General features: G+C 36.9%; 1 protein-coding gene across 1 annotated transcript in view; it reads right to left on the bottom strand.

Annotated features, from left to right (window-relative positions):
• Window positions 1-11,992, bottom strand: part of LOC106867814 (myosin-2 heavy chain) — a 49,148-nt gene that overhangs the window by 36,264 nt on the left and 892 nt on the right. Inside the window, exons 2-3 of the mRNA XM_014912837.2 lie at window positions 9,606-9,902; window positions 557-676 (exon numbers count right to left, since the gene is read on the bottom strand). Coding sequence (XP_014768323.1) covers window positions 557-676; window positions 9,606-9,901 — 416 coding nt within the window. The 5' untranslated portion in view covers window position 9,902. The remainder of the gene's footprint in view (window positions 1-556; window positions 677-9,605; window positions 9,903-11,992) is intronic.

Below are 11,992 nucleotides of genomic sequence, written 5' to 3'. Positions count from 1 at the left end.
GTGTGTGTGTGTGTGTGTGTGTGTGTGTGTGTGTGTGTGTGCGTGTATGTGTGTGTGTGTGTGTGTGTATGAAAATGAAGTAGTTAGTTTGAACCATTGCGCGATATGACATTGAAGAAACTTGTTGGGTAAGACTGGTAAAGTAAACTGCAAATAGTTAACAGAACAAACTCCAACTTCGTTGTTTACTTTTTGTAGCTTACTTTATATCTTATCTCACAGTGTTCTGACCTTACCCAACAAGTTTCGAATATGTATGTGTGTGTGTGTGTGTGTGTGTGTGTTTGTTCACCATCACAGCTTGACAGCAGGTGTTGGTTTGTTTACATCCCCGTAACTTAGCAGTTTGGCAAACGAGAGACCAACAGATCAAGTAACAGACTTTAAAACACATGCAACCTCTGTTGTCCGTTTGTTCAACTTGACCTCTTAAAGGCAGTGCTCCAGCATGGCCACAGTCTAATGAAGAAAACAAGTAAAAGACAGAAGAAGATAAAAGAGAAAAGACCCGATAAGCCTGGAGAATAAAAGTTGATGCTACATAATGTTTACTTACTTGTAGCCATTATTAGCAGAAGAAAGCAGAGAAATTTCTTTGTTAAGATCATCAATATCTGCTTCCAGTCTTTTCAAATGCGTTCTAGATTCTTTGAGCTCTTTATTCCGACTCTCCAGCCTGCAAATATTAATTTGTGAGAAATATTATGCATCATTGTTATTGATTGAAATTTGTTTGTCGATAATCAGTTTTGAAAGAAAAAACATCCTTGAAATCAATTACTGTTACTTTTGTTTAGCTATTTATTTATATGTTTATTTGTTTGTGTACCATTTACCCTTTCAGCTATTGGTCTCTGGTAGGGACAAATACAACACAAACACAAAGACACACACATACACACATTGATATATACATACATATATTCATAAGTATGTATGTATGTACATATATATATATATATATAAAATAATGAAGATGGCTATACACAATATAATTCAACTGTCACTGATTTTGACTGACAGTGCAGAGTAGCACCTACATTGCTAGAAATGAGAGTAAAAAAACCCTTAGCTGCAAGGAAGCACAGTTCCATACACTTGCACCATCAGTCACTATTAGTGACAATTAAATTACACACATATATATATATATATATACACGCAAACATACACACACATACATACACACATATATATACATGTGTGTGTGTGTGTGTGTGTGTGTGTGTGTATATATATATATATATTACCTTTTACTTGTTTCAATCATTTGACTGCAATCATGCTGAGACACCTCCATGAAGAATTTTTAGTCAAATGACTCAACCCCAGTATGTATTATTTGTAAAAGTAATGTGATTATTGTTGTTAAGTTGCCATGGTTCAGCTCTCATTGAACAGTCTTGTGGTATTCAGATATTTAATCAAACCACAGTCGATACGATCTGTTGATGTGAACAGATAAATACCATGCCGTATCACATGCATTGATATGCATTGACAAACTGTAATGAGATGCAACGTGACTGTTTGGAGATAGTAGAGGAGTTGGTGGAGGATTAATGTGAGCAGGAACAATAGCAGATACAAAGAAGATTGAAAGAAATCAATTGTAATAAACCATTCATTGTCACCACCACGACCACCACCACCATCACTATTTAACGTCCACATTCAATGTCGGCATGGATTGGACTATTTGATGGGATAGGATAGGCCCAAGGACTGTATTGTGATATGATAGGCCCAAGAACTCCAGTGTCTGCTTTGGCATAGTTTCTACAGCTTGATGCCCTTCCTAACACCAACCACGTTACAACATGGATGCCTTTTTTTTTTAAGCCACCAGTACTAGTGAGTTCACTATACAGATTGCAGGACCACAAGCCCCAAGTAGGGAAGGGAGAACTTTATGCTTAGAGAATAAGGGGTACTGTACAAGAGTAAAAAGGCTGGAGTAAAACAGGTTTCTTGTTGTAGAGGAGCAACATGGCTACTAACATTTAAGAGTAGCATGTACTAGGTGCTTTTTTGACATGCTACCTGCACTAGTGAGGTCACTATGCAGCTTGCAAGACTACATAGGTCACTATGTAGTCTTGCAAGCTGCATAAAGTTCTCCCTTCTCACTTGGGGAGAGAGAACTTTATTCTTGGAGAATAAGGAGTAGAGAAAAAAGGCTGGAGCAGATCGGGCTTCTTGCAGTAGAGGAGCAACATGGCTACTCACATCTTAAAAGAGATGGGAATTGAAGTTTGAAAGTGAAAGAAGTGGTGATAATAAAGTTCTAGTTATTTGATATATATAAATACTTCGTGGCTGTAAATAGATGTGAAAGACCTATAGACAACAATGCTGTAGCATGATATATTATGATAAACATCTGGTTGGTTTATATGTAAACAACATAAAGATGAAGAATTATGTACATTATTTGCATTATTTACAATTGATGGATATTTGTCCTCATCTTGTTTGTTGTTAACACGTTTCGGCTGATATACCTCCCAGCCATCATCAGGTGTCTTGGGGAAATTTCGAACCTGGGTTCTCATTCCTAAGGTATTTTTCAATGTTATCATTATTATTATTGTTCAGGTCACTGCCTGGAATCAAACTCGGAATCTTGGGCTTAGTAGCCTGCACTCTTAACCACTACACCATATGCCCGTGGGCATATGGTGTAGTGCAGGCATATGGCGTAGTGGTTAAGAGCGCGGGCTACTAAGCCCAAGATTCCGAGTTCGATTCTAGGTAGTGACCTGAACAATAATAATGATAATAATAATAATGATAACATTGAAAAATACCTTAGGAATGAGAACCCAGGTTCGAAATTTCCCCAAGACACCTGATGAAGGCTGGGAGGTATATCAGCCGAAACGTGTTAACAACAAACAAGATGAGGACAAATATCCGTCAATTGTAAATAATGAACATTTACACAGTCAGCAGAATCATCTAGATTCTCAACCAAGGTCCATATGGCCCTTGGGGTTTCATATAAAATTTTGTTGTTAAAATTTATCTGCAATAAGTTAGTTATACTTCTACAATACACAAAATATTTAAACATGTTTTCAAATACAATTCCTAATAATATTTAATCATAAAAATATATTATAATTTTTAAATGTTGAATGGCTATGAGGATCTAGTAAAGTAAAAAAAGTAATGGGGTCCATAGGGAAAAAATGGGTGAGAAATACTGATCTAGAACATCCACATAAGTAGAATGACTTAGCATCAAACCAGATCAAATCGTGATTGACAAAATTTTACAAGACTTTCCTAGAATATTTGGGCATTGATTGCAGTGCCATAATAAACAGCGACCACTATTTAGCATTGGTCTGAGTCACTGATTGGCTAGAAGAATTGCTGATGTTGATTTGGTGATGGTACCAGTTTAATTTTTAGATGAATGACATGGTACACAACTTTAGAAAGTAATGATGGAGGTTCATCAACTGTTGACACCAGTTGATCAGAGGAATTCAATAAAACAGGATGGCTGATCTGAAAATGGCTGATCTAAGCTGCTGCTGGGTTTTGGTGTTGTCATAGAAGTTGCTGCTGTTATTAATAAAATAAAATGATTGGTCAAGAAAAGTGCTAATTTGGCACAGAACCTAATGGCTGTTGGTCGGGGGTTGCAATCAGCTATTGATAAAACACTTTAGTTTCTTTCTTTTTTAATCATGCTCTGGGTTTGGCAGCCTAGTAAGGCAACCTAGATTAGAACATAATCTTTGAGAATAAATCCTCTCTAACTGCGAGTCTGTAAAGAGGCTAAGACTAAGGAAGCTAACTCAATAGTAAGTCAAGTCTGTAGAGAACTCAGGGCTCATAAATCCTATTCATTTGAAAGAGAGTAACAAAAAAGCAACACAGTTGTGTCTGAGCTCTCCTCACCCCAGCCATGAGCATGAAAATGTTCATTAGTTTTATGTTTATTTTTGTAGGTTAATATGGTCTACATAGAAACCCATTTTTAAAGCATTTTTTTTTACAACTAGATGCTCTTCCTTCCAGTTATTCACTCTTATCCATTTTTGTCTTTTCAATTAAGAGAATAATTAAAGAATAAATAATCCCCTCCCTTGCAACAAAGAAACCCCATTATTTGATGATTTTTCTTTCAGAAGATATGGTAAATAATTCTCATGGCTCATCCTTATTAAAATTCTTCAACGGAAGTTTAATCTTTCTGCATCTAGCAAAGTGTTAATTGTTGACTCACTAAGTAAGAATACAGAATTACATCTTGAGAGAGAGAGAGAGGAAGAGAGGAAGAAGGAGAGAGAAAATAAGAAAGAAAAAAAGAAAGAAAGAATATTGTTTAAAAATTTAGCAATTAGCAATCACCATCTGCATTGACAAGAGATGAGAAGACTGCCAAAATGGTGACCCAACCCTGTAAATGTAAGAATTTCTGACGGTACCTCTAGGAGAAAGAAAACTGAAGTTAGGAAATATGAAATATTGTAATAAATGAGCCTGAACAGGCAATGAGATGGAACAGTACACTTTGATCACTGATGCAAAAAAATATTGTTCTCAATTTCTTCTTCTTCCTCACCACCACCACCACCATCTTCATCATCAGCTGATGAAGAAAAGCAGCTGCTGCCTTTTAACATGCAATCATAGGAGGTGGATAGCTCTTCAGTAGTATGGCTTATTGCACGAGCTTCCTGAGATCAGACCTCATCATATCTTCTTCCTAGGTCTTTTATCCCACCATCACCACTACCACTTCCACTAACACCATCACCACCGCTGCCAACTCCACACCCCCAACTTAAGAGATAACAGGTAAAGTTGATTTTGCCAATCAAGATAATAATAATGGGAGAGAGGGCTACTCAAATACATTGACCCCCAATACTTGACAGGTACTTTATTTTATCAACCTTGAAGGGATGAATGGCAAAACTGACCAAGACAGAATTTGAACTCGCAATGTAAAAAGTCCAAAGAAATTCCACTAAGTGATTTTTATTTCAATTGCATAACTGATTCTGCCAGCTTACAACAATGATGTTGATAATTTTCATTATTCTTATTGAAGACCCCTTTCTGTCATAACTGACCATGGGATTGCACCTACAAAGTTCCCCCCTGAGGCACAAGTCCAGGCAAGGTCATTTATAGAAAACCAGCAGTCACCCATGCATACCAGCCTCCTCTCTCCATGCCACCAGTGTTATCCAAGAGAGAGGACATCACAACTCATTGCTACAGCTGATTGAACTGGAGCAATGTGAAATAAAGTGTCTTGCTCAAGAACACAACACGGAGCCCAGTCCAGGAATCAAACTCACTACCTTATGATTGTGAGCCCAATGCCCTAACCACTGAGCCACACACCTTCACTTTTACTATTATTATCATTATTATTATTACTACTACTACTACTACTATTATTATTATTAATAATTTTTATTACCATTAGCCACAAGGGCTTGGATTGTTTCTGACTTAGACAAAAGGTTAATGATTTTGAAGGGAGTGGGTTAATCAATTTTATCAACCCCAAAAGTATGAAATATTAAGTTGACTACAGTAGGATTTGAACTCAGAAAGTAGACTGCTGAAACAAATACTGCAAGGCTTTCTGCCCTCCACTATAATAATTGTGTGAATCTGTTGCCCAAAAAGTATGACAGAAGAAGTTTCCTTGAGTAAAATATGAACTAAAAAAAAGTTGTAGGTATTGTGCCTGACATAGGTACAAGGTCTAAAATTTATCTTCCCAGAAAGGATGAAAGGTAAGGTTGACATCAGAATGATTTGAACTCAGAATGCATTTTGTCTGGCATGCTAATGATTCTACCAACTCAACACCTTACCCAAAGACATAAAGTTGGTTTCAAATTTTGGCACAAGGCCAGAAATTTCGTGGGGTTGGGGTTAGTCATTTACATCAACCTCAGTGCTCAACTGGTACTTATTTTATTGACCCTGAAGAGATGAAAGGCAAAGTTGACCTCAGCAGAATTTGAACTCAAAACATAAAGATATGAAATTCCACTAAGCGTTTTGTTCGGCATGCTAATAATTCTTATTCCTTTATTGCCCACAAGGGGCTAAACATAGAGGGGACAAACAAGGACAGACAAAGAGATTAAGTCGATTACATCAACCCCAGTGCATAACTGGTATTTAATTTATCGACCCTGAAAGGATGAAAGGCAAAGTCAACCTTGGCGGAATTTTAACTCAGAGCATAAAGACAGATGAAATACCACTAAGCGTTTCACCTGGCATGCTAACATTTCTGCCAGCTTGCCATCTTGGTTAGAACTAATATTGCAAAGCATTTTTTTGTCGTAGAATACTCTATCATGTTCTACCAACCAACTGCTTTATATTGTTTCTAACACAGGCATGAGGTCTGAAAGTTGGTGGGGCAGGGGTCAGTTAATTAAACAGACCTCAGTAAAAGAATTCTACCTTATTTTATTGACTCTGAAGGGGTGGAAGGCAAAGCTGACTTTGGTTAACTTTGAATTTGGAACATGAAGAACCATAACTACTTATACCGTATCATAATTCCATAAATACTGTAAAGTAATTTGTCCAGGTGCAGGCATGGCTGTGTGGTAAGAAACTTGTTTCCTAACCACATTGTTCTGGTTTCAGTCGCATTCCATAGCACCTTGGCCAAGTGTCTCCTATTATAGCCTTCGGCTAACCAAAGCCTTGTGAGTGGATTTGGTAGATAGAAACTGAAAGAAGCAAGTTGTATACTTATGTATATGCGTGCGTGTGTGTGTGTGTGTGTGTGTCTTTGTGTCTGTGTTTGTGCTTCACCAGTGTTGGTGTGCTTACATCCCTGTAAATTAGCGATTTGATGAAAGAGACTGATAGGCTTTAAAAAAAATTAAGTACAGGGTCAATTCGTTTGACTAAATTCCTCAAGGCAGTGCCCCAGCATGGCCACAGTCTAGTGACTAAAACATGTAAAAGATAAAAGATAACAGAACCCTTTAATGATTCTGCCAGGTTACACATTTAGTTGGGGAAGGGATGTGATTGATTTAATCTAATACAGTACTCAGAATGGTACTTTATCAATCCAGAAAGATTGAAAGACAACGGGGTTCAAATTCCGACTGTAAAGAGCTGTAAATAAATACCACAAGGTATTTGGGCCCTTATTTGATAATTTGTGTCATAATAATAATAATACTAACGGTTTCAAATTTGGCACAAGACCTGCAATATTTTTGATCCCACTACTTAACTGGTACTGTAGTCTAATGATCGTGAAAAGATGAAAGGCAAAATTGATCTAGGCAATTTTGAACACAGAATATAAAGAGCCAAAAGAAATGCTGCTAAGTATTTTCTTCAATGTGCTGACAATTTAGCCAGCTTATTGCCTTAATTTTTACCATAATAATCCTTTCTACTATAGCCACAAGGCCTGAAATTTTGGAGGCAGAAGCTAGTCAATTACATCAACTCATATTCAACTGGTATTTATTTCATTGACCCAGAAAGGCTTGTTCTTCCAGGTGCCAGTGCCACTTAAAAAGCACTTGTGCTGGTCCTGTGTTAACATACACATTCTGGTGCTGCTTAAACGTACCCTTACTACTCTGATCCTTCCTACTATAGGCACAAGGCCTGAAATTTGTGGGGAGGGGGCCAGTTGATTAGATCAATCCTAGTTTGCAACTGGTACTTAATTTATTGACCCCCAAAAGGATGAAAGGCAAAGTTGACCTTGGCAGAATTTAAACTCAGAATGTAGCTGCAGCCAAAATATCGCTAAGCATTTTACCCAGCATGCTAATGATTCTGCCAGCTTGCCACCTTAATAATAATAATAATCTTTTCTACAATAGGCACCAGGCCTGAAGTTTGGGGGAAGGGGAGGCCAGTTGATTAGATCACCCTCAGTATGCAACTGGTACTTAATTTATCAACCCCAAGAAGATGAAAGACAAAGTCGACCTCGTTGGAATCTGAACTCAGGACAAAGCAGCAGACGAAATACAGCTAAGCATTTCACCCAGTTTGCTAACGATTCTGCCAGCTTGCTACCTTAATTACTACCATAATAATGGCTTCAAATTTTGGCACAAGGCCAGCAATTTTTGGGGGGTGGGTGGAGGGTTAAGTCAATTACATCAACCCCAATGTTCAACTGATACTTCTTTTATCAACCCCAAAGGGATGAAGCACAAAGTCGACCTCAGCAGAATTTGAACACAGAATGCAAGGATGGACAAAATGCCACTAAACATTTTACCTGGCATGCTAACAATTCAGCTAGCTCACCATCTTAATTACTACTAATGATTGCTAAAAGAAACCCACAAATCCATAAAACCTTTTTGATGATGAAGGGATAAGGTATAAGCAATCAAATTAATCTCAGTATATTATAAGTACTTTATTGTATTGAGCTTGGAAGGATGAAATGCAATGATGGCCCCAGAGGTATTTGGATTTTGAATGTGAATAGACATAATTAACCCTTAAACAACAGAAAAGAGTTGCATGAATATGTGTGCCAAACAGGAGAAAGAAAATATTTTTAAAATTTCTTTTTCTTAGGAGTAATTTTTATACTTATTTTCATTTTAAATAAGTACAAAAATTATAATAATTATTAAACTCATGAACAATAAAATTTACAATCTCATTATCAAAAAGTGCTTTAAACATTCACTTTCTTTTACTTCCAGTGCGAACATAAAATCATGAGATTCCGACATTGTTTTTGCTTAGGCACATTACACAAAGTAAGCGTGTGAGCATCAATCGTTGATGGCCATATCTATCTAAAATGTTTGAAGCATCTCTCAGTGATGCGTACTTCTCTCTAATGAAACATAAATTGATGATGTCTTCAGTTTATGAGATAAATGCCACAAATAACTTTGTGCACTCTTTCAATATTTCTACCACCCACTACCTTTTGTTCTACCAATTCTACCATCCATTAACTACCTTTTTGTTTCCTTACCAACTCTACCATCATTTTATCCCCCTTTTCTATCTAGTTTGCCATTTGCTATCCACACTAAAACAAGTAATTAAATCTCACTTAAATCACTCCATCATGGTTCAACAGACAGTCACACTCCTCCCGCTTCATCCACTGAACCTTTCAAAATCAATCGTGGTGCGATGGTTGAGGGATTAGTCTTGGCAGTGGATATGATTTGAACTGAGAACTCCAAGAGCCAGGACAAATACTATCAAGCACTCTATTTGATGTCCTAGCATCTCTGCCAAATTCTCCAGATAAAAAACTGTGGGAAGGACATATCAGAAAAAAATGCATTATTAGATGTACAATGTATTTGAAAGAAACAAATAGAAACAAGACTGTCATGGCTGGGATGCCTTTTAATCATAGGTGCCTTTGATCAGAACTGAGCTTGAATTAAATAAGAACAAGAATGGTTTCTAACACTGGAACAAGCAACCAGATTCATAGGGAAAGATTGAAGTTGGTCAATCATATCTCTACCTTGTACAAACATACACACACACACACTGCACGCACACACATACACAAACACGCAAGACCACAACACCACTCAGTGTATTACTGGTATACTTCACTAAAAACTGCTTACTGGGCTTCATTTAATGTGGAAGCATTATGTAGTGTTTCCTTCTGCTGTTGGACTTCTTCAAGAGATTGCTGCAGACTATTAACCCGAGAAATAAGCTCCTTTTCTCTCTGTTCGGCATCTCTGCATTTTTTCAATTCCAATTCCAATCTTAGGATCTTATCTTCAAGTGCTTTAATTTCTCTGTGAATGAGATAGCTTACTCCACAGTAATGACACACTGTTTCATTCACTTCCATCTTCTGAATGCTCTCTGGCAGTGGATGCTGGGGTGAGTACCTTTCCAAACGGTACTCCATTCTGTAAAAGATTAAACCAAAAAAAAGTTTTTAAAAATCATGTTTATCATAACATTTCTTTAAAATTTAGATATTTCTTTCAATGTCTAGTGTTTTACTTAAATGTTAAGCAAGTGAGATAGAGCTGGGGCGAGGTGGGGGTGAGATGGTATATTTGTAGTAGCAGCAGCAGCAGTTGTTGTTGTTTATAGATCAACTGAGTTTTGTATAATTACAACAACATTTTGTTTCTAACATAGCAGGATCTAAATTGAACAAAATCTGGTTGTTATTTCTAGCAGATCAAGCAACTATATAGAGTAGGGGTGTTAAACATATAGCTTTCACACTGGATCCTGCCTGTAGCCATGCTTAGTTCAGCTCCCAGCTCAATTTCATAAAAACAAAATTATCATTTTTTTAAAGAATAAAAAGTTTTGAATGGTACAACAATGCACTATAATACAAAAAATGGACTATATACCTGCTGTAATTTAGTTATCCATAGTCCAATATTTCGGAATTACAATTCCTTCTTCAGATATTCTTAGATGGAGTGTCTGCTATAAACTTATAACAGCAACTCCATCTAAGAATATCTGAAGAAGGAATTGTATTCCGAAATATCATCGGACTGTGGATGACTAAATTACAACAGGTATATAGTCCATTTTTTGTATTATAGTGCATTGTTGTACCATTCAAAACTTTTCATTCTTTACAAACAATACACAAGGCTTCAAGCGAACTACAATATTCTCCTATCATTTTTTTTATCTATTAACACTTGCCTCATTGCAAAGATGGAGATCTTGTTCTTGTTTGTTTCTGGACTACTTGGCTTTGTAGGTGAGAGTCTTTGCAGTGTTATGCAAGCTGTCCACTCTGATTGGTTGGAAAGCAAAGTTGACTTTGTCAGACTTTGAACTGAGAACACAGAGAATCAAGGGAAATACCATGAGACATTCAATTCAACAATGCCTCAGTCTTAAACTCTTTAGCATTTAAACCAGCTGCATCTGGCCCAACTATTCTACATGTTTTGTGTTCAAGCTTATCAGATCAGGCTTCTCACACTTCCTCTCACAATGTCATTCTAAAAGTAAGTAATCACATCATCAAAATCTCAAAGCTTGAGATAATGTCTGTTTAATTCAAAACAATGTGAATAAATAAGTATTAGATTTGACAGAATAATCTGAAATGCTAAAGGGTTAATAAGCTGGATTATGGAAATCAAAGTGTCCTGTCTTATAGACACAGCATAACACCAGTGACAAAAAACAAAGCACGACTGTGTTTCCTTATACATACAGATGATCTTAAATTTACAAGGATGAGAAATGAGATTTAGTGATTTTCATGCCTTTACCAAAAACATAAACAACAAAAACCTATAATGTATGGTGTCGATATAGCAGTTAGACTAGGTTTAAGACCTAACTCAGCTACAAACTAACTTCTTACTTTATGGCATTTACAACACTTGTTTCTAATCATAGACATTAGACTAGCAATTTTGAATGAATGGAGCTTAGTTGGTACCATGACCCAAAGAACTTGGCTGGTACTTTATTTTATCGACCCCAAAAGGATGAAAGACAAAGCTGATTTCAAACAGAATTTAAACAATGAATTTTCTGATGCTCTACCGATTCAGCTAGCTTAGCACCAACATCATTAAAACATCAAACATAGTGGTGTTGGTGGTATTAATATTGTTGTTGTTGTGTTGGTGTGTGGAGGTTGTTGGTGGTGGTGATGTTGACGGTAGCTGCAGTAGTTGTAATGGAAGTTAGGCTTTGTGTTATTGATAGTATTTGTGTTGTTGTTGTTGTTGGTGGTGGTGGTGGTGCTGTTGGTGATGTCGGTGGCATTGGTATCAGTGGATTCTTCATTAGGTTCAATGATGAGCCTTCACTTATTCAACCAATTGTATTCCTACTTGTGAAATTAAAAAAAGTGTGGATGGTTGAGTATTCCACTGACTTGGGCATCCTTAACGAAAATCTCAGGATGAATTAAAGTGACATAAGTACAATAAGTACCAAGGAAAAGAAGTGGGAGAGAGGGGTGGAAGGGGGAGTGAAGGAGGAGTGTGGAAGGGGGAAG

The sequence above is a fragment of the Octopus bimaculoides genome, chromosome 16 (assembly GCF_001194135.2).
Source record: "Octopus bimaculoides isolate UCB-OBI-ISO-001 chromosome 16, ASM119413v2, whole genome shotgun sequence".
In the NCBI taxonomy this organism is placed as follows: Eukaryota; Metazoa; Mollusca; class Cephalopoda; order Octopoda; family Octopodidae; genus Octopus; species Octopus bimaculoides.
This window is presented reverse-complemented; position numbering and strand designations above follow the sequence as displayed.